This window comes from Halichoerus grypus, chromosome 6 (assembly GCF_964656455.1).
Source record: "Halichoerus grypus chromosome 6, mHalGry1.hap1.1, whole genome shotgun sequence".
Lineage (NCBI taxonomy): Eukaryota > Metazoa > Chordata > Mammalia > Carnivora > Phocidae > Halichoerus > Halichoerus grypus.
Genome location: NC_135717.1, coordinates 114234346 through 114258391, shown reverse-complemented (window position 1 = coordinate 114258391; position 24046 = coordinate 114234346). Strand labels below are relative to the sequence as shown.

At 38.7% G+C, this 24046-nt stretch overlaps 1 protein-coding gene and 1 long non-coding RNA gene across 2 annotated transcripts in view; one reads left to right on the top strand and one right to left on the bottom strand.

Moving 5' to 3' along the window:
* RPAP3 (RNA polymerase II associated protein 3) overlaps positions 1-9918 on the top strand; it is a 40914-nt gene extending 30996 nt beyond the window's left edge. Inside the window, exons 13-17 of the mRNA XM_036099359.2 lie at positions 4007-4242; positions 5487-5673; positions 6484-6581; positions 7159-7259; positions 9612-9918. Of these exons, the coding sequence (XP_035955252.1) occupies positions 4007-4242; positions 5487-5673; positions 6484-6581; positions 7159-7259; positions 9612-9697 (708 nt within the window). The 3' untranslated portion in view covers positions 9698-9918. The remainder of the gene's footprint in view (positions 1-4006; positions 4243-5486; positions 5674-6483; positions 6582-7158; positions 7260-9611) is intronic.
* The window catches only part of LOC144382367 (uncharacterized), a 422766-nt gene that overhangs the window by 261091 nt on the left and 137629 nt on the right, over positions 1-24046 (bottom strand). The window lies entirely within an intron of this gene.

The following is a 24046-nucleotide window of genomic DNA, read 5'->3' as shown; positions in this document are numbered from 1 at the left end:
GAGACCCCTGCTCTCCAGCTCCATCATGTGGGGGAAATGACACAGTCCATCATAAGGGGTGTCCTGAGAAACTTGAGGATGGGTACAGTGTCCTCAGCCAGGTTTACCCTTGCATTGCAAGACCCTCAGTACCATATCTACCTCTTTTCAAAAAAAAAAAAAAAAATCAGCACCTAAGGCAAAACTCTAGTGTAAGCAAATTGTCTTTAAAAATATACATTGCACATTGTTTTTGGTATACCATACAATTTTTCATTAAATCCAACAAAGCCAGTTTTTTTCCTGCAATATTAGAACAGAAAGAGTAGCTGGCATGAATTTAGCAATTTGTTTTGTGCTGAATCTTTGAAGTTATTATCTATAACTTTATATATATATATATATGACTGGTAATTTCTGACATTAACCTAACATATACAGAAGAGTCCACAAGACAAAATAATAAGATTTAAAAAATAATTATAAAGTGAACACCCATGAAATCACCAACTAGGTCAAAAATTGAAAGGTCTCAGTCTCTAAAATCTCCCTGTGTGCCCCTCACTGGTCATGATCCTCTCCCTGCCTCCTGGGAGTAACTGTTATGCATGGTGGATGCTTTGAGATTCTTAACAATTTTATAAGGAAGTCAGAGCAGGTATTTTTTTTTTTTTTTTAATTTTTTTTATTGTTATGTTAATCCCCATACATTACATCATTAGTTTTAGATATAGTGTTCCATGATTCATTGTTTGTGCATAACACCCAGTGCTCCATGCAGAACGTGCCCTCCTCAATACCCATCACCAGGCTAACCCATCCTCCCAACCCCCTCCCCTCTAGAACCCTCAGTTTGTTTTTCAGAGTCCATTGTCTCTCATGGTTCTTCTCCCCCTCCGATTTCCCCCCCTTCATTCTTCCCCTCCTGCTACATTCTTCTTCTTCTTTTTTTCTTTCTTAACATATATTGCATTATTCAGAGCAGGTATTTTTATCTTGCTTTTACAAAGGAAGAAAGTGAGGCAAAAAAAGTTTGTTTTGTTGAATTCAAATTTCAGGTTAGTAAGAGAATTTCTTAGTTAAATGCTTTTCTAGTGTTCTTTTTGTTTTTTTGTTTTTTTAATTAAGTAGGCTCCATGCCCAACATGAGGGCTCCAACTCATGACCCTGAGATCTGGAGTCTCGTGCTCTACTGAGAGCCAGCCAGAGGCCCCCCCTCCGTGTTCTTGTGACTTTTATTCTTGGATTTTCTGAGCCAATACTTGTTTCGTGACCAGGCATAGATCTAGTTGCTTCTGTACATTGTATTCATTTTCATACATTATGTTAATGTGCTACTATTCTTTTCAATAAAGGTGATTAAATGTTTAATGAAAAGTGGTTTAAAAAATGGTTAAACTTTTACATCTTTATAAGACATTTTCACAAAAAATTCACAAGGTTTAAAAAAGCCTTTGTCAGACTTTGTTGTCCATAATTATAAGAACATGGCCATGTGGTAAATGAAATATCTGTATATATGATGTCCCATGGCCAGTATATAAGGAGCGTTTATACATTTGTTGGGTTCTCTTCTCCCTCACTTAAAAATCAACTTATGTTAATAGTTTGAAAATGCAACATGTATTTAAGTCTTCTGTGGCAAGATCTTAAAACAAAACACCTCTGTGAAATGAAAGATCTGGGGTAAACCATTCTGTAAGTGATCCCAAACAAACAAAATCAGTATCTTAGCAGCAAGGGGGAAAATTGCTGTTTATTTTTGTAATAGGTCTTCATAATAAAAATGTGGGCGTTATTTAAAAGATAGAAGATGCAGTTTGGCGTAATGTTTTTAAGAGTTGATTTGAGCCTCACTTTTTATAAACTTTGAAATCTTGGGCAAGTTACTTAATCCCTGTGTAATCCTTACTTTTTCTCCTTGAGGATAACTCACAGATTAGTTTCGATCAAGGGAAATAATATCCATTAATGCTAAGGCAGTTTTAGGTGAAATGAATATTAATTTCCTTCTCAGTCCATATTTGTGAGACAACCAGACCCCTGGGGAAAGTGGTCAGGAAAGAGAGGAAGGCCCAGGAAGTGGCGGGAGAGTCCTAGGATTACTTGAGTCAAATGAGAGTCTAGGCCAGGGAAGTCTGTGTTTCAAGGGCTGACGGCCTGGGAGTACTTTTGGCGAATCTTCTCTGGAGAGCGTGTAGGAGAGCAATGATGTAGGTCACCTGGGACCTGGGGTTCCCGCACAGGTGGTAGTAAATGAAGGGTCTACTGGTCTCGTAGTCTCTGCTGAAATACTTTATTTTCATTTTTCTGTTTTCCTATATAGCAAAGCTTCATCTTTCTACTTGGTCCATCCCCTTCTCTTTCTCCCTTTCTGTTTTATTTTTATTTTTCTCTTCCTTTTCTTGAAATGGCTATAACGTAGAGCAAAATAAAATGTTATGCATCTAAGTCTTAGTTTTGAGAAAGGGTTAGTTCAACCTTTCATATTTTCTTAAATCTTTCCGTAGTGATATCTTTTGTGTTTCATTCCTGTTAACCAGCATACTGTCACCGCCCCCCCCACCCCCCCCGCCACCCCATCCCTCCCAACCGTCAGTAGCCCTCAGCAGCTCCCAGTACCCGCTGGTCTACACTTCATAGAGACCACTGATTAGGAAATTTTAAAATTATTATCATGTTCACACATCTGTTGTCAGTGAAGGGATTTGGTTTTAAATGGGACTGTATTAATTTAATCCAATGATTATTGCCTGTCAGAAATGATAGTCCATTGTGCAGCACTAAGACATGCCCATTCTTGGTTAATATCTTCAGAGAAAACTGTTGCTTTTGAGAGTTCTCAGCAAGGCAAAGGCTTCAGCTTAACATGATTGTACTTTAAATAGAACTGCTACTAGGACTCTGTTAACAATTTTGCTAATAGCTTTTAAAATTTATGTTTGTTCATCCAGTAACACTTGGTTGTTGCTGTTAGGTCTTAGCTGTGTTAATAGCTAACATTGAGTTTAATATATATGTCTAAAGTTTTTATATTTACAACTTTTTGATTTAAAGTTCAACCATACAGTTGGAATGAACACTTAGGATAAATTGAAGAAAAGTTTTTTTATTAAAAATAGAATACTATATGTAAACTTAAGAAGAAATTGAACATTTTTGACATTTGTAATGATTGAAATAAACAGTGAATCCTATTTATTTTGTTAAATTAGAAACCATTGTGGTCACGTCTTAGAAACTTTGTGAATATATTTGGCAAATCTTTAATCCTGGGCTGGTTTTATCCAGCAGCTACGTATTTAGAAAATCTACTTAGGTGTTTTTTGTTTATTATTGTTATGTTTTAATCTACTTAGATTTTAACGTTACTCTGTTTCATACAGGATACTGGTTATTGTCTGACCTTGTTCTGCTTGCCTTCAGTTAGCCCACTGTAGGTTTGGCCATAATGTTTCTTGGCTTTGTTGCCTCTCGGATAAAGTCCAAACTCCTTGACATGGTGCACAATTCCTTTATAAGCTGTCTTTAAGCAGCAGCCTTTCAGGCTTTGTCCCCCCAACTCCTCGCCTTGCTCTAGCCCCTTTGGACTTCTCCTCTTCCACTGACCGTGCTTGCCCTTCCACATTGCCGTTCGTGTGTACTTCTCTGTGACGACTCCCCCGATGCCACTGTTTGTCTTCCTTCCTCTGTGTTCCCTTAGCATGTGGTGCTTTCCTCTTTTACGGCATGCTGCCCGTTGCCTTGGAATTATGTATACGTACATCTCTTCTTCTCCCATTCGCACTTACACGTGCTAGGTACTCTGCATCTTTTAATTCTTTGTATTCTCATAGTATGACTCCTGTCTATCTAGCCATCAGACTGAACTGACTTACAGCTGTTAGTCTATGAAATTAAAATCTGAGTACATTCTCTAAATATGGAGCAGATATTAGTTATAAGAACATGGCAGCCTTTTAACTTGTGACCCTCAAATAGGAAACCTTTATACGTTGATTTGAAGAATTGGTTTTAATTGTTTTAGAAACCACTCAAGAAAGTTGTTATTGAAGAAACTGGTGATTTGATACAGACTATTGATGTGCCAGATAGCACTGCTGCTGCTGCGCAGAGTAATCCTATTCTCCTGGCAAACGGAAGAGCAAGCGCAGGCCCTGCAAGTAAGAAGAATTCAAGCCAGGGTGACCTTTTGCCCGCAAGTGATATTCCAAAAGCAAAAGTATTGAAAATAGAAGAAATCAGTGATACCTCAGCCCTGCCGTGAGTAGAAGAAGTACTCTTTTTTTAAAAAGATTTATTAATTTATTTTAAAGAGAGAGAGAGTAGGGGAGTGAGAGCGAGGGGAGAGGCAGAGGGACAGGGAGAAGGAGTCTTTTGTAGGCTCTGTGCTGAGCAGGAGCCCTGTGTGGAGCTTCATCTCATGACCCTGAGATCATGACCTGAGCCGAAACCAAGAGCTGGATGCTTAACTGACTGCACCACCCAGGCGCCCCAGAGGAAATACTCTTACTTGATACTCCTCTAGAATGGTAATAATTCCCTAGAGAATTGGTGTTACTGATGAGACTTCTGGTTTGTGCTTATCACCATAATTCTTTGAACTGCCCAACTTCACATTCTAGATTTTTATTTGTACTTAACCGTAAGAGAGGTTTTGCTTAAGGTATGATCACTATTCCTACACCATCGTGGGGAATTTAGAGGTAAGAAAGTATCTTGAACAAATTGATTTTGTGCATTTTTATTCTAGAACTTCAGTATATGCATTTCACTTTTTAAAGTTTTTAAAAGGAAACTTCATAAAAATGTAGAATTTAGTTATCATTATTCTAGCCATTAATATTTAAGGTTATTTGTGGGCTCTTTAAATTATGTGTGGAATTTTAAAAAATAGTCATGTGTTTGCTTGATGGTGAGAATATAAAAGATCTAGATTAATTAGGTTTATTTGGGGATGTTGAAACTTTATTCATGCATTCTTGTATTGCCACTCAGCAATCCTATTAAAAGTTTTTTTAATGTTGAATTTGAGTGGTTTTATTTAAAGTGATAGTGATTATTTAGTGATTTGGGGAAAACGCTAACCAGGCAGAGTTTTTTAAAGGAGGAAGCATTTCTTGGTGTCTAGGGCTATCTCTCTTGAAACTATGATAATTCAGATTTCTGAAAGGCTGAGTTGTGAGTATATGTGATAGGATGTAGTAACGCAGTATATAGAAATGGTGTGCTTCAAAAGGTGGCCAGGCTACATTAGCCCAACAGATGAGAATAGTCATTACATAGCCAGCATGTGAAAATTGGCAAAAGCATAATCTGTCTTGGCAAAAATATAGGTATATTTTTATCAGCTGAGAGAATTTGCTACATGTAGAATATAAATAGTTAACAATACTATATTAATAAAGTCAGAAATTGAGAAATCACCATTGATGTTTCCTTATATAAGCTGTAACTATCTCTGGTTCTTTTCTAATTGTTTGACTGATGCCTCTGAAATATTTCAGACCTCCAGTCAACTTGAAACAGGATGTATGTCAGTCTTTCAGTGAGAAGAATTCCGTAGAGATAGACAAGACACCTGCTCAGTTTGTCGCAACTGTTCTCCCTCCAGTTCCTGCAAACTCATTCCAGCTTGAATCTGATTTCAGACAACTGAAAAGTTCTCCGGATATGTTGTATCAGTATTTGAAGGTAAGAAAGAGGAAGCTAGTAGTTCTAGTTTAAGTAGAAGGTCAAAGAACTTCTTTTGTCACTAGTACTGTGCAATAGCACTGTATCTGCTTTTTGTAGACCCCTTCCTTGCCTGCTGCATGTATTACCTCGGCCAGACTGTTTTAAATATTTGCAGCCAGGAAACCTTTGGAAATAGGTCTGTGTTAAGTTCTGTGGTCTAAAACAACTTATTCTAATTTCAGAAATCATAACTTAAACTTAATTCTTCATTCTTCAGGATGGGGAAGGAAGTTAAAATACATTGAGTGCCTTCCATGTGCCCCAAGCACTGTGCTTGCAATGTTTAGACAATCATTCTCCTGAAAATGAGCTCTTATTTGCTCCAAGAAAAAAGACCAGATCTTACGAAATTTACCAAATAATGGATTTTAGCATTGTCTTTTTCAAGTGTGATTATAGTAATAATCCCTTACAATTTTCTAGTATCCAGTTACTTCTAAGTACATTATCTCATGTAATTCTGTTTTTTAAACTATCTAGTTATTTTTATTGCTCCTTGAAAGCTCTCTCAAGTTCCTGTCTCAGGGAACATCTCTCTGTTCATGAGATTTTTCTCTGCCTTGAACAGAGTGATTATCTTACAGTTACTCTGACTTCCATTCTTCTGTCACAGTTACATTGCACTGTGACCCATTATTATTCAGTAAGGACTAGTGTGCATAACAGTTACTCTTCCCTATATTCACCTACGCAGTTGTTATATACATAATTTGTGATACGTGAATGTTGTCATGATGTAATTTTCTAACTCTTTATATCTTTTCCAAGCAAATTGAGCCATCCATGTATCCTAAGTTGTTTCAGAAAAATCTAGATCCAGATGTATTCAACCAAATCATTAAAATTCTGCATGACTTTTATATTGAGTAAGTGGAATTTTTTTCGTTATACCTGCATATTGTAATGTTACGCTATTTCTGGTGATTTGGGAAAGTCATTCTCCTTGATGTCATATTACTACCTTCTGTAAAGCAAAATTAGCTCTCTAGTATAAGTTGTGAAGAGATGACAAGTGCAAGCAATAAAAAGGGAAATGATTAGGTAGGAGGAAAAAGGTCTTTCAAACTTTTTTTTTTTTAACGAAAGGGAGGTGTAGAAGTGACAAATGTGATAGCAGATTAAGTCTGTGCTATGGGATGTAATGAGCACTGGGTGTTATATGCAACTGATGAATCACTGAACTCTACCTCTGAAACTATTAATACACTATATGTTAATTGATTGAATTTTAATTAAAAAATAAATTCAAAAAAATTAAGAAAATTATAATTTCTTCAATTGACTTGATAAATCTCTTCATTTGGGCACTTAAAATGTAGATCACATCCAGGGAAAAAAGATAAATGACCTTATTTATATATAATTGGAAATATTGTATTAGGAAAACAGAATTACATGAGCTACTTTTAACTAATCATTTGTTTTATATTTGGATTGTTTCAGGAAAGAAGAACCATCACTCATCTTTGAAATCTTACAAAAACTTTCTGAACTAAAAAGGTTTGATATGGCAGTGATGTTTATGTCAGAACCTGAGAAAAAAAGTAAGTCTGTGAAGAAAGCTTTTCCAGATCTCTTTATTCTGACGTTCCTTTATTTAGTCAACAAAAATAGTGGACATTTATTGAATATTTACTCTAAGATACATACAATTAAATTTAAATTAATCACAAGTTAAATTGAATTACAGTTAAGTAAAATCAGATCTTTTAATCCTGACAACAGCATTATGAGGTTTAGGTGTGATTATCAATTCCCTTTTACAAAGGCAGAAACTGAGGCATAGAGAGGTAAGGAACCTGACCAAGGTCACCTAGGTAGGAAGCCAGACCCAGGATTTAAAGTTAGGCTTTATAGTCTGGACTCTTCTACTTGAAAATGCATGAAAGTGTGACGGTTGAGAGCTTGCTGTGGTGGGACACGTAAAGGGTACCTACCACAGACGCGTGTCACTGGGCATGGGTGCAGGGGAGGTCCACCCCATTCTGTGAGAGCCCGTTTCCTTGTGTGTGTGTGATTGAACGTGACTCCTCAGAGACATGCAGGAGTCAGTTAGATGAAAGGGGTGGGGAGGAGTTTTAGACCCGGGGAATGATGTATGCAGAAGTTCTGAGGCAGGAAAGAGCAAATTGCCTTCAGAAAATTAAAAGAAGTATGGTGCAGCTGGATTGTAGAATCAGGGGGACAATTGGCAGGTGATGAGCTTGCAGAATTCTCTTCCTTATCTATTTCTACATCTCAGTTTTTCCCATGAAGTGCCAGTTTAGGGAAACCTTAAATAAAATCAAACCATTCAGGAACTTCAGTTACTTCAGAGTTTTGGGCTTTACTGTAGTTTTAGGAAAAGGAAAAATTATTAGAACACAAGAGTACCAGGTTTTTAGTTTTAAAAATTGCAGAAACTGTGTGTACCATTTTCACGTACCTCCTGGACTAAACATACCTCGGGCTCTTTTTCTTGTTTCTTTATGTTTCTAGCAGCGACGTTGAATGAGTCTGAATCACTAAGAAAAATACTCTTTACATTGTACTTAGAGAAGAGGACACATCATTTTACATGAGATTTTTAAATAGGGTTTAAGCTAAAAGACGTTTCTGTTTATCTTTACTCAAAAACAGTCCCTGAAGTTCCCTGAAAAATACTAGCTTCTCTTATTACTATTCTAACCTCTTCTACTACTTTTTTTGATTACTCTGCCCCACCACACGGACTTTATATTTTTTGATATACCAAACTGGTAAACTTATTTTGGCCTTAGGTGCTTTGCATTTGGCCATTTCCGCAGCCTAGAAGATCTCCCCCTTGCCTGCTTGACTTCATTCAGTTTCCACCTTAGAGTTGCCACCTCAGAGACACTATTTACTCAACAGACCTACTCAAAACAACTGTCCGCTTCCCTTTATCACCCTTTGGCTTCTTACCCTCCTTTATTTTTCTTCATAATATGTAACTAGCTGAAAATATTTCATGTATTTGTTTATTATTTCTCTCTCCCTGAAAGAATGAAAGCTCCATGAGAGCAGGAACTTTGTATACCTTGTTCTCTAGGCCTCAGGGTGTAGAACAGTGCATAACAATGTGTTAGTGTAAATGCATTGAGTAAATAAATTTCTTGCTACTGTAATGTGATAAGTACAAGTGTACTCAAAGAATATGAGTTGGTTCTTTAGACTGGCCTACCAACATTACTGTCTTGGTTGGGTCACCACTGTCAGCTAAGCTAAACACAGGGAGCACCTGGAATGGTTCCTGGAGTGTAACTAATAAGCATTCAATCAGTCTTAGCTGTTGTTACCTTTTTTTATCAGTAACAACCGGTAGCCAGTGTTAATTTTGAACTATACAGAGTTTTCCAAAGCGTTGAGTGTGGACCATTCAGTGGTATGAAAGGTGATTGTATATGATTTACAGAGAAGTTTTGTTTTAATTTTTAATAGTTACATAGTTTATTGGATATTATAAAAATGTATAGCTAATATTTTATAGATGTTATTACTAAGTTTCAGTTTACAGTAGTAGATAAAAAATTTTCTTATAAAATGGTTTCAGTTTGAAAAACAGTTAATTGAAATATTAAGTAAATAAAGGATACTTGTTACAGAGGGCAAACATGTTTAAGGTAGTACGGAATGAGTTAAGTTTTTAAATCTGCAAGATTAGTGTTATTGAGAAAGTAGGGGAAATTTTTTACAAAATATTCTGGTAAGAAACATCATTAGATTCTTATATAATATTCTCAGATTAGCTTTTTAAATATCTGAATTAGAATTTATAAATAATCCTAATGGTTATTGCTTTAAAATATAAAAAGTTTTATCAGATTACTCTCTTTAATTTTTGTCTCACTTAGTTTTTAAAAAATGGAGATTAAAATGAATTTTTTCTCTTTTTTCAGTTGCACATATATTGTTCAATCACATAGACAAATCAGGATTGAAGGATAAGTCTGTTGAAGAACTCAAGAAAAGATATGGTGGTTGATTTTCATTTTTACTGAAATTATTGTCTTTGACTTTCATATGTAAAATTTTTTTTACTGAAAATAAAGTATTTTGCTTCTTAAGAAAATGAAATCATGCAGGAAAAGATTATCTTTAGACATAAGTTAATTAACTATACGGTGAATTGTGACTTAAGTAATGAGAAATGTACTCAGGTGAACTATTTATAAGTCATTTTCCAAAAATAAAAATATAATGACCTATACTTGTTAAGATCAGTATTTTATGTCATTTAAAATTCTAAATCTAGATGCATTCTTCAGTGCCCCATAATTTTAACATATTTTTATATTTTCATAAGTTTTTGTAGCCACGTGACAAGTTTGCTTCATTAGCATACATTGTATAGAGTGTGTTAAGTAGATAGTTTCTTTATAAATGTTTTAATATTGTGCTAATTCACTAACATAGAAATATTTATTTACAGGGTGTGTATTTTTAGTATTGACAACGAAAGGAGATTTTAGACTCTTTCAGTAGGTTACTTGAAGAGTCACAGCATCCTTAAATTTTCATGCTGCAGTTTTTTTCCCTCATGATATCCACATTATATGTCATCTAAAGGCAGATAATAATCTAAAGCAAAATGTAAGAATTTTAAAAACTAGGAATGTCTACGGTAGTAATTAGCATATAGCTTGTGTATATGTGTTGCATATGAGTGTGGTGTCTGTAAGTTTTGAAAGCAGGGCTTAGTATTCTCATCCTGGTTTTGCATAGTACCTGGCACAGTCCTTTACACATAGTTAGGTGCTCAATTGATGTTTATACAACTTAATTGAATTTTACCATAGGGACCAACTTTGGCAAATGTATAAAATAGCACCCTAGCAAATTTTGGGCATACTGTAAATGTTGTTAAAACCAAGTTAATTTTAGAGGCTACCAGGTTGTTAAAATATTAGGTCACTGTCCTCTAGCTGTTATCAGCATCAGTAAGACTGTCCAATTTAAGACTTTTGTACTGTTAGTTATTTTTGTTGCATCATACATATGCTTAAAATTGCTTGAGTAAGAATCAAAATCTATTTACAAAGATAATTTCCCCAGTTCACAGTATAAATTACTGAAATGATCATAACTTGTGTAGCCTCAGTATTTTACAATGCACTTAGGATAGAGGTTGTTAGTGTTATGCATTGCTAAATGTATTGTATTATGGCATATGAAAAGGTAATGAAATTGTGCCTTTTATGTATAGCTTATACGTGAACTATATAAGTATTGAATTTTGAATGACTTGAATTTTTATCAAATCATTATATAAGTTGTCTTTTTTTTTTTTAAAGATTGTATTGATTTATTTGACAGAGAGAGACACAGTGAGAGAGGGAACACAAGCAGGGTGAGTGGGAGAGAGAGAAGCAGGCCTCCCCTGGAGCAGGGAGCCCAATGTGGGGCTCGATACCAGGACCCTGGGATCATGACCTGAGCCGAAGGCAGACACTTAATGACTGAGCCGCCCAGGTGCCCCTATAAGTTGATTTTGATGTACATAAAAACCTTCCAAAGGCAAAAATGTTCTTTCATATATTTTCTTATGTGATCCTTAGAAGAAACTTACAAAGTAGGGCAGGTAGTGTGATTGCCATTTTTTTTGTTTTGTTTTTTAATTCCAGTATAGTCAACATACAGCGTTATGTTAGTTTCAAGTGTACAATATAGTGATTCAGCTCTTCCATACATTACTCAGTGTTCATCATGAGAAGTGTACTCTTAATCCCCTTCACCTATTCCCCCCATCCTCCCACCTCCCCTCTGGTAACCGTCAATTTGTTCTGTATAATTAAGAGTCTGCTTCTTGGTTTCTCTCTCTCTCTCTCTCTTTTTTTCCCCCTTTGCTCATTTATTTTGTTTCTTAAATTCCACACATGAATGAGATCATAGGGTATTTGTCTTTCTCTGACTTACTTGCTTATTAGCACAATGTTCTCTGGCTCCATCCATGTCATGGCAAATGGCAAGATTCTATTCTTTTTGATGGCTGAGTAGTATTCCACTGTATATATGTACCACCTCTTTGTTATTCATTCATCTATTGCTAGCTGATTGTCCTTTTTAACATAAGAGGAGATTCAGAGAGCAAATGGCTCCAGGATTACAGAGCTAAAAAAATAGCAGAACAGGTTCAGAATGTGCTGTCTTCTACTTATAATCTACAGCTCTTTGAACTACTCCAGGCTGCAACATTTATTATTTATGTTGCGTTACTTCTGTAGAGACTGGACTGAAGAGGTATAGATCCCAAGATTTACTTTAGAATTTGCATTAATTATTACTATTATTTTTTAATGTTAACCTGTTTTCCTCCAGAGACAATTTCATGTAGTGGTTAAGACAAAAGGCTTTGGAATCAGACTTCTCATATTTGAATTCTGGCTTCATCTGGCTTTTAGGGCCTTGGACTAATCACTTTTCTGTGCTTCGGTTTCCTAAGCTGTGGGTGGGCATACTGATAGTTTCTACCTCATTGGACGACTGCTAGGATTAAAGGAATGGACATGTTTGTGTTTGTAACAGCACCCAGATACATAGTAAGTACTTACTAATTACTGTTGTTGTTATTACTGCAGTTATCCTCCTGTCCTAAAGTTGTTGGAATAAATTATAGTCTTTAGGGAATGTTATATTGTCACCTTACTGCAAAATAGCACGGTGGTAAATAGGGTCATTTTGTATAGTCACATGACCTGAGTGGACATCCTGTTTGCACTTAACTAGCTTGTGACTTTGGACACATTGCTCAACCTCCTTAAGCCTGTTTCCTGTTACATAAAATTAGAAAAATAGTAAGTGCCTACTTCAAAGATTCTTGGAAAGATAAATGTGCTAATACATATAAGCATTTACTACAGTGCCTGCCATGTAGTGCTAAGTTATTTTTGTTAATAATAGGAATATCATTAATTGACATAAAGACACAAAAGCAGAACTTTCCCAAGTGATTTCTTTCTAAAAATGTAGTTCTTCATTGTTAAAAGTATCTTCTTACTTGATAGCATCATTTAAATCTTAATCTGGCATTATTGACAGAAATACCATGCCTATCATTTATTGGCTTCCTCCCAGTCTTTTGTTTTATTTGCACTAATTTCAATGAATGGGTAGAGTATACCCAAGTCCTCACTATTTCAGTAATTTGTGCCAATGCATTTGAGAAAGATTTTACTTCTGACCTATAGATCTGTTATCTGTGTTAACAGAAGGCATTTCTGAACACAGTACCAAAGCTCAGATTACCTTTTTACAATTTCTTAATGTTTGGCTTTTATCAGAGAATTCTGTTTAAGGTGACATTAAAAAATTTAATGTTAATGAAACTTTTGTTTAATTCATTCATTCATTTATTAGTTTAACAAGTATTTATTGAGTGCACATACAATGCCAGGCACTAAAAATGGATTTTGCCTTCACAAAGCTTAAAGTGGCGTGGGGGATGCAAATAAACAGTATGATAAATGCCATGACAGGTAATACCAGGGGGTCACGGGAAGTAGCAGATGCAAAATACAAGACGTATTTGACAGATGAATTTGGAGGATGGAGTGGGAGCTAGACAGTGGTAAGAAAAAGCTGGAGAAGAAAATAGGGCCAAGATCATAGGAGACATTGGGACTTCAGCATGAGGGAGCTGGGGAGCTAGTGATGATTGATAGAGAGGAGTGACCATCAGGTTTGTATTTTGTGAATAGTTTACTTTGGCTGCTGTGGGAAGAACAGTAACATGGGGACACTGGAGTCAGGGACACTTGTTGGAAGACTTTTTGGGTAATTAAGGCAAGATATTATGGTATTCTGAACTAGAGTATTCTGAACTAGCCATAAGGACGGAGAGAAGTAATAAGAATGGAGAAATATTTAGGAAGTAGAATAGCTAAGACTTGGCAGTGGACTCAGGGCCACCACATTTAGAGCACCTGTTCATGCTGTCTAGGGAATGGCACCTCTGGATATAGTGTGAATGCTTCCTGATTTGTGCAACCTCTCAATCCTGTGTGGGCTGGATATTCGGGTGAGAGACAAGTTGAGAAGCAGGAGGAAGCATTAAAGACCGTGCCCAGATTTTTTTCCCAGAGGGTGGTAGTTTCATTCACTGAAAGAGAGACGACAGAGGGTGACACAGGGGACTAAGCACCGGGGAAAACGAGACAGAGCTTCTACCCTCAGGTAAATCCCAGTGTAGCTAGGGAGTCATTAAGTAGCAGCTACAGAATAGTGTTATGGGTGCCCTGGGAGAGGCTTGGAGAGGGCACCAAGGGGGCACGGTGGGGGCAGCTCTGAATCATATGAGGTGGGAGGGGCAGGAGGAGGCGGAGGGTGATAGAGCTGAGAGAAGAGAACAATGGTCAGGGTGCACAAATGGGAGGAAAAGTGTCCAGACAGAGAAGGATCAGCATAGCGGAAGACTCATGGGACATGGTCATTAGCACCTTGATTTGCCGTGGGGGTTGTAAGCAAGTCCATACATCATGGGAGGTAGCAAGTGGGGGAGAGGCTGAGTTGATTGACTACATTTTCCTTTCATTTTTTACTCATTTTTCATGCAAGCATATCCTGACTCTGTACTAGATTTTAAGCTAAATGAAGGTCCCGACGTTGGCTTGTAGGCTGTTGGTGCTAGCATTGGCCTTGTTTAAGACAGGCTGAGTTAATCTTTATTGATGATTGATCTATATGTTATTACTATTATTGGTGCGTTTCTTCTCTCACTGTGATTGTTTAATGCAGGACCCTCAAATCACACAAATGCTGGTTCTAGGGAGCCTCAGGTGTGTCACACCATTTGCTAAGCAGGGGGTTTCTCCTTAGTAAGATTCAGTGATAATGAAACAACTCCATGAAGAAACTATGGATTTAGTTTATTGTATACCATCTCCTTTCTTTTGGGGCTGCTACTAATGTGGCTTGGATGGCAGATACTTTGCGATGGCTAATCTTTACATAGGTAGGTAAATAAAACTTGTTTTCATGCTTTTAAAAATCTGAAATGGTGTGGCAAGTTGACTTTCAGGAGCTTTTGCTTTTTGAAAAAGATGTGAGAGATTGACTTGTTTTCCTGAAGTGAGTTATAAAGCAGGTGGCATTAAAAAATAGAGCAAAATTTCTAGTTCACTGGTGAATTACACTATTCACAACTTTTTCAGAGTAATTGCTTGAAAAGGAGAAAATAAAATGAAGCTGTACATGGTGTAGGTTATTCCAGAATCAGTTTGATTATAGTTTGTCAAATAGTAATTTGGGGCAACAAAAGGACTTGATTAGCAATCCTTTTTAACATGATTGTTTTGAATTATATATAAGTTTAAAAATTCAATTATTCCCCCCTGAGGCATGAGGATGGAAAGCCTCACTTTAAATTAGCCCTAACAGCAGCCTGCCTAGCCAGACTTTTAACAAGATGGATCACTTCTTTTACGTTTATGTAGCAGGCCATGCACACTCCTGATTCTAACCTGCTAGCGAGGGGTCGGAATTCTCCATCCCTCTTCTGAAAATCGCTGCTCCTAAAGTAGGAGCACCTCAAGTGTCTGGAAACCTTCATTAGCTGATGCTTACTGTGGAGTTTGAAAAAGACCTCTGGGAAATTTTATTCAGTAAGTGTTACTCATCTGTATTTCTCTTAGAGTATCCATATTTAATAACAGCAAGACCAAAAGACACACACACGCACCCTGCCAACAACACAGTAAAGCTTGTGGGTGTGTGCAGCCCTGCCCTGGTGTCTCACTGGATGCAGCCCTGGAGGGACGGCAGGTGGCGGTGCAGAGGGCTCGGTCTCTGTGTCTCTCCCAGGACACAGGGCTGTGGGTAGCATATCGAAGAAGATACTCCTTCAGTTTCTGTGACCTCTCTGATTGCAAGCAGCCAGTCAAACGTGGGAGGAAGGACAGTGGATTCCCTGTGGCTCACGGATTCAGTACTGTGCCCTTGCAGGGACCGGGGCCTTGTTGCTGGCTGCAGAGCAAGTGGGGCTGTGTGTGATGAAAGACGCAGGGACAGGACTGATGGTTCTGGAGCTGAAGGTACAGGGATAGGCAGGGAAGACTGTGTGGCGGAGGTGGGGTCTGAGCGGCTTGGCAGGGCACGGAGGGTCTGGTTAGGTGGAAGAAGGGTGACAGCGTCTTAGCTGCCAAGGGCTTGCAGATGGACAACCACGTGGCAGAATGGAAGCCGCTATGACAGGTCCCCAATGGCACAGAAAGGCCCAGTCCTGTTCCCTCCGGGGATAGCTTGGGGAGAACAGTAAGTAGTAGCGTTGTCAGCTGATGTGTCTCCGGGAAGCTTCTGTATTTTCTCTGATGACTGTAGCATTTAAACTTCATGCTTCTGAAATACCAGCCTGAGGGGTCAGAGAGAAAAATCGAAGCAGACAGTCATGCAATCGACATGGATAAAACTATACATTTAGGCCTCATTAGAATCCTTCCTTTGGTTTATTCTCTCTTCAGGGAATAGCATAAATGAGGAAGAAATGTTTGAGTTCGGTTTTAATCTACTCCTTACTCCTTGCCTTACTGACTGACATTTAAAATCACCCAAGCTGACGAACACATCGATGATGACCCTGAGGCCGCTGGTGGGGGGAAAAGTAGTTTCATAAAACTAGGGCGTCCTTTGGGTGGTGTGGGGCAGATGAACAGGGTAAAACGAGAAGATTAATAAAGGTTGGGTAGAGACAGAAATAGTAAAAAAATCTGTAAAAATGTCATCAATGATAAAAGATTCTCAGCTGCCAGTAAGTTTACTGAAGTATATCAAATGCTTCTCTGACCTGGTCTGGCTCTCTTTTAGTAATTAGTGTCTCGCTACACAAGCTTGCTTCCTCCCTCAGGATGGAGATCGCTTTGCATGGAGCAGAGCACAGAGTAGGCACTCAGTGAACATTCACTGAATGAGAGGTGAGTAAAGCTCCAGACAGCTGTTGCCGTCTTGTCCACCAACACCAGTCACAAGTGAATCTACATTAATTCGATCTTACAAAAGAATTTTTAAGATGGCCATCTTGTAGCCAGAGTGGTAGAAACACACAAGGGTAGATGACTCACAGTCATTCTACTGATCAGGTACCAGAATGGAATTTGCAATACCATCTAGAATACATCTGGAGTTCTGTCCCAGAGAATCAGGGCCATAACAGAAGATACCACTTCTACTATCACAACATGCTGTGGTGCAGCATAGTCTTCTTGACGTTCAGTTGATCCTCTGTGACCCTTGAAACTATTTGTAGGTTAGAAACCTATATGTAGAAACTATATGTAGGCTCTTAGGTTAAATTACTTGCCCAAAGTCATGAGAATAGTGATACAACTCAAAATTTGGTGGTGGTTCTAGAAATTTCTATCAGGTCCCCTCTCGTGGAAGCCAGTAATGATATCATGACTCAACTTTTAGTGCTACAAACCATTGAGTGTGGACTCCATGGGAAGTAGATTCAGTCTGCCTATCAGTGGGATTATAGACATGCAATGTGCTTTCAGGGGATGGCTTCCAAAGCACATTACTTGGCACATAATATGAAGTTACTAAATATTTGCTGAATAAATGAATGAATGAATTGAAGTACTGTGGAATGAGATGAAGTATCACGTGAATAGCCTTTTAACTTTGGCTCAAAGCACTTGCCTGAACATTAAAGACCTTTTCATCATCAATGGGGATGATTTTAATTCTATTTCATAGGATTATGTTGAGAGAGCTCCGCACCCCTGCTCCAATGTTCTTTGAATTTTAAATGAGCGTGGAAAGGGAATAAGAATTTTGTTTCTCATGTGGAACTCTCTTTTATTGGTCTTCACAGTTCCAACAGGCTTAGTGATAATATTAGCCACCATTTATATGCACTCTTGTTAGGCACTGTACCAGGGGCTTTGCACGTATTATCTCAGTCCTAGACATAGGCTCAGAAGGAGGTTGTTCTGCGGAGCTGGGAGTCTGACTTAGACACTCGTACACTTCCTTCTACACTTTATCACGGCCAAGCAGTCTTCACGATAACACAAAAGTAGGGTGGCTAGAGAAGCAGGCTGGCAGCCGGCCTTTCTGTGGTATCACTGCCACCCACTGTAGCTTCAGAAAATAGCACAAACATGACAGACAGCATGCTGATAGGAATCCAAATGAGAGTGAGTTTTAGTTTCTTAGCAAGACGTTGACTCTTCAGTGTCTATGGAAGTCTCCTAGCACTTCTAGCAAAAGTGAAGGTCTAACCTTGGACGGTGTTGTCCAGTATTGGAAAGTGGGAGGAGGATAGGGTGCAAGAATGGAGTGTGGCCAACAGTTTGTTAAGTCTGGTCCTGCATGAGTTCTTCAGTTCATTCTCTTGACTAACACATAGGTCCTGCAGACCTCCTCTGTGCTGGGCACCGTGGGGTTGGCTTGGGTAGTTGGCACACAGGAAAGGATGTTAGTGTTTACTTAGCCCCTGTTATGGGCCATTGGGTTCACTGTCCTGGCCATAGTTGTCTGGCATCCCTGGGTGTGGTCATGCAGGGAGTTCTGTGAAGTCCTTGGGCAAATGTCCAGCCAGGGAGCACCCATCAGACTCAGTGCCCAGCTATGCCACATCAGAAGCTCCATCTTCCTATACCAAGCAGAATCTCGTTTTCTAGAGTGTCACAAAGTCTTTCTTTTGACTAGGAGGGTGTGGGGGCGGGTATTCTTCCCTTCAGTACTTTAGTGCACGGGACCTGGATCTAAAAGACTGGACTTTGAAAGGAAGAGATGTCACAAATGCAGTCGGAAAGGAGTGTGTAGAAATGTCTGTCCTTCCTTGGGACAGTAAAGGGGGAGGTGTGTGTGGGTGTGCGTGCATGCGTGTGCATATGTGTGTGTGTGTGCATGTGGCAAATGGCTAAAGGTCTTTATATAATACTCGGGTCTGTTTCTCTTCTAATTTCCTTGCCTCCCATTTTCCATCAATAAATTGTTTCGGGTTTTGCTTTAAGGAGTCCATTTAAGTAAATAATATGTGGTGATTTGAGTATTTATTTCTCACTGGGATAATTTCTTACTGGGATATGCATGTTCTATAACATCAGAGCAAAAACTATAATCACTATGAAGTCAAGGCAGATTCTGGGTTATGGTAAAGTGGTGCATTTGCCACAGGAGAAAGCCAAGTTGAGAAGAAGTTGTCATAGTTTTGTGGTCATTTGTTCAATATCCTGAAGCTTATACCAGGTTCAATCCTCTTTTCTACACTTTGTATCAAGCCTTTTGTGAGTGCTAAACATCCTTGAATTCTTTGTGATTAGTCACTGCTCATTGGGCAGAAATTAGCTTATTAGGATGGCAAGAGGACCAAAGGGAAGGACTCATCCATTTATTGCCTAGCAATAAAGTGATGTGCCACTCTGTTTCTCTAGCTGAAGTTGCTACTGACCTGATTTTAGCCCCGAGAGCCTATAATTTGAGACCCAGGGCAGTATTATACAGTGGTACAAACTCTGCTTGAGTATAGGCTTGATCAAGTCCTCAGCCCTGGGCCTGGATTCGACGGCCACCAACAGGCACCGGACAACCCCTTTTGCCAAATACATCTCCCCACTGGCTTGCTGCAGTGCCTGAGAAACCTATTCTGGACCTCGTGGAGACACGGTTTTACTTTGGCCCAGACATTATCATTTGAAAGAGCTAATTGGTCCCTTATTAGGGATGATTTTATCTGATAAAATCCATACTACCCTCAGGCCTTGGAGAGGATGCTGAAGGAATCCAAAGGCAGGTTTGGGATGCCAAAGCCTGGGTGGAGTTCCAAGTAATCCGGAAGTGAAGAGTGATCTAACTAGGGAAATGGAGGAGAAGAGGAAGGCACATGTCTCACAGCCTGGGGCCTGGACACACTGAAGTCCTGGGCTCACAACCTTGATGTAAATATAATGGGTCCCCAGGGTGAGCGTTCTCCCGAGTCAGTTCAATATTAGGTACTCTGTTACCCCAGTAATAACTAGATTGAGGTTAGTGGAAGGTAAGGTTCAGTAGGATGCTCTAAGTGGCTGCCATCTGCCTTCAGCCCTATTGCAAACCAAATAGCAAGACCATTTGAAGCCCTCAAATTGCAGAATCCAGATTCAAATAGATTTCTGTACCTGTCACCACGATATCTCCAAGGGCTCCAGCTCTAGTGGGTCATCCATTTCTTTGATTTCCCCCAAACATAGCCTGAGCCTACCTGTGTCCCCGGAAGGCATCATCTTCCATTCGTTCCCAGCAGCCCCCACCCCAGGGAGTGTGCACACCTGCGCAAATCCATCCTGTCCGCTTCTCCTCGGCTCTTCTTGTGCACAGCTGCTGCAGCCTTTCCTGCCATGGCCTTTGTAGCTGCTTCTGGCTTCTGCTCCTCCCAAAGCCTGCTCAACCCCAAGTGTGGGCATAGACCTCTCTGTTAGCCTCCCAAACACAGGTGGTACTAGAGGGCAAAGTTTAACAAGACTTCACCGAATGCTTGAGGATGCCATCACAGCATTACAGGAGTGAGAACATTAAAGCAGGCATGCCTGCTCCTGGAGGCCATGCTTCCTTGCATAGTGCCCTTCCTCAATCCAGAATTCTCTCCCAGCTGGCCTAAGCCAGGTGAAGCCAAGACCATGTACCCTCCTCTAATAGTCTCCGCACAGGTTCCCTCCTCTCAGGTGGCTTTTATGTTTGCAGGCTCAGCCTCTCAGGCTGCAGCCTCTGCCCCTGCACTTGGACCACACCTGCTTTCAGGACTTCCCAGGAAGAGTGCGTATGCACCTAACCTTAGATGTGCTTGACCAAAACACCAACTGTCTTTCTCAGAGCAGTAGGAGAACCTTCCCAAAGGAATAAAAAATTCCAGTACACACAGGATGCAGAGAATGCTTGTGATTCCCCTGAATGTTGCCTGTTGGGTTTACTTTTTTTTTTTTTTTTTAGTTTCATGTCTTACATTGGGTACCTAGGATTTGACTTAGCCCTTTTTACTCACCCTTTTTACCTTCTTTTGCATCCAAGAAAGCCTGATTTGGGTAACCAGAGTAAGTCAGAATGTTCGAATTGAGTGTATAGTCTGTCAAGTAAGGTTGAGCCTTTGCAGTCTGAAATGTTTCAAAGTCAGGCTACAGTGCGTTTGCCATCCCTTTTTTCATCTCACTTGATTTGTCATTGCTTTTGATAGAGCAAAGCAGAACAAAGCTTTTACTACCTGAACACATGGCATCATCAACCACAAGAGCATTTTGAATCCAGACTTGGTAGAAATTCAGGAAAAGAATAAATGATACAAGGGAATGAGGCTCTTTAGATGAACTTGGAAGATCATGTTAACAGGTCAACTTAACTAGCTATAAATGATCTGAATTTAGGACTAAGATTTTCATTACTATAGTGATCAATATTGATTTTTTAAAAAAGATTTTATTTATTTGAGAGAGAGAGAGTACAAGCCAGGGGGAGAGGCAGAGGGAGAGGGAGAAGCAGACTCCCCACTGAGTAGGGAGCCTAACGAGGGCTTGATTCCAGGACCCTGGGATCATGACCTGAGCCGAAGGCAGGTGGCTAACTGACTGAGCCACCCAGGCACCCAATCAATACTGATTTTAATGACATTGCCCATAATGTTTGTTAGAAGGAAAGCAGAGCCTCATTTTCATGTATAATTACTTTTTGTAGATCTGCTCTTAGCTGGAGCTGTATTATTGTCATTTTTTAAAGAGCTGCATTATTAACTTTGATCCAGGAGATGGCAGTGTGCTTTTTGTTTTGGGACTTGGATGTGAAATCTTTTACTTCCCTCTCCCATAAGCTGGCATGTATAATACGATAGTGCATTGTGAAATCCATGATGTAATGTGTTCATTGATTTACTATACTAAAACAATAGTAAAACATTGAATTGGAGTCATAGGAATAGGGTCGTATTTTAAATTCATAAAATTAATCTTATTTTTTTTTAATCAAGCAAATAGTGAACACTTAATCTCTGTGCCGGATTTTCAGTGGGTAGAGTAGAAATATAAAAAGCCTTAATTGCTTTAAGAAGCTTAAAACCTAGATGTGGACTCACAAGGTTAATAACAGTGAAACATATGACAGTTTTGTATTAAATTAGGAGTTAAGAGGAAGGAGAGATTGCTGTGGTCTGATACCAGCAAGAAGACTTCTCAGAGGTGGTAATTAAAGGGAGGTGGGGACTTCTGAATAAAGATGTGGCTTAAGCACATTCATTTTTCTTCCCCTCTCTCCTCAGATCCTACTAAGATAGTAGTAAAGGATTACAAATGAATAAGTCATAAACAGCAAAAAGAAAGGCAACAGGGCTTTAGGAAATGAGATATCAACAAATTTTGGAAAGATGAAGGACGGAGTTATAGAAAGAATTTGCATGAAGGAATATAAAGAAGGTGTTATGGCTGAATTGCATTCTCCCAAAATTCACATGTTGAAGTCCTAACCCCCAGTACCTCCAAATGTGACTGTCTTTGGAGATAGGGTCTTTAAAGAGGTAAATTAAAATGTGGTCATTGGACCCTAAACCAATATGATTGTTGTCCTTATGAAAAAAAGATTAGGACACACGGAGGGAAGACCATATGAAGACACATGGAAGAAACAGCTCTCTGCAAGCCAAGGAGAGTCCTCCAGAAGAAATCAACCCTACTGAGACCTTGATCTCCAACTTCTAGCCTCCAGAATTGTGAGAAAATAAATTTCTGTTGTTTAAGCCACGTAGTCTGTGGTACTTTGTTATGGTAGCCCTAGCAAACTAATCGGAATGTATTCTGGAATGCATTCCAGAACGCTTCAGAGGCTCTGGACCAGGGAAAGGGTAGGGTAGGTGTCTATCATAAATTTTGGGAAATTCTCAGTCGTTATTGCTTCAAATATTTCTGCTCCTTCTGGTATTCCTGTTACATATATATTACACCTTTTATAATTGTCCCACAATTCTGGAATATTCTGTTTTGTCTTTTTCTCCCTTTTTTCTCTTTGCATTTCAGTTTTAGAGGTTTTGTGTTCTGTGTGTAGGACTATGATCCATCTTGAGTAAGTTTTTGTGAAAATTTCACTGGCTAATTGCACTGGTCAGATCGTCTCGAATTATGCTGAATAAGAGTGGTAAAGGGAACTTTCTGCCTTGATCCTGATTTTAGGGGGAAAGCATTCAGTCTTTCATCATTAGGTATAATGCTAGGTGTGTTTTTTTGTTTGTTTGTACATACTCTTTATCAAGCTGAGAAAAGTCCCCTCTATCCTCTATTTCTATATTTTTTTTAATTTTAGTTTTTTAAAGATTTACTTATTTTAGAGAGAGAGAGAGCACAAGCGGCAGAGGGAGAGGGAGAGAGAATCTCAAGCACACTCCACACTGAGTGTGGAGCCCAACAGGGGGGGTGGTGGGCTCAATCTCATGACCCCGAGATCACATCTGAGCTGAAACCAAGAGTCAGAGGCTTAACCAACTGCACCACCCAGGTGCCCCTGAAAGTTTTTTTTTTTTTTTTTTTAAATCAAGAATGGGTGTTAAATTTTTTCAAATGCCTTTTCTGTACTGATTAATAAGATCATGTAATTTTTTCCCATTAGCCTTTTTATATGGTGGATTACATGGATTATTTTTCAAATATTGAACTAGGCTTGCATCCCTGGAATAAAGCCCATTCATGGTATAGAATTCTTTTTATAGCATGCTGAATTCCATTTGCTAATATTTTGTTAAGATTTTTTACATTTATATTCAGGAGGAATATTTGGTCTGTCTTTGTCTGGTTTTTGGAACTAGGGTAGTACTAATTTCATAAAACAAATTGGGAAATGTTCTCTCCTCTTACCTTTTTTGGAAGGGATTATGTAGAATTGGTGCTGATTCTTCCTTAAACATTAGATCAGATTATCCAGTAAAACAGTCTGGGTCTGTATATTTATTTCTTGGGAGTTTTTAGATAACAAATTAAATTTCCTTCAAACTATAGAACTATTCAAATTATCTATTTCATATTGAATGATAATGGTGGTTTGTGTTTTGATCCATTTCTTCCAAGTTGTTAGATTTGTTTGTGTAGAGTTATTTGTAGTATTCTCTTATTATCCTTAAAATAATTTCAATTATTTTAAATTTCTTGAGGTTTGTTTTATGGCCCAGCATATGGTAAATGATTTGTGGGCCCTTGAAAAAGCTATGTATTCTTGTGAAAATTAAAATAATTTGTATTTTATGAATGCTCAACCTGTTGGTTGATGGTGTTGAGTTCTTCTATATCTGCTGTTTTGTCTAGTTGCTCTATCAGTTGTTGAGAGAGGAATGTTGAAGTCTCCAACTATAATTGCAGATTTATCTATTTCTTATTTTGATTCTATCAGTTTTTGC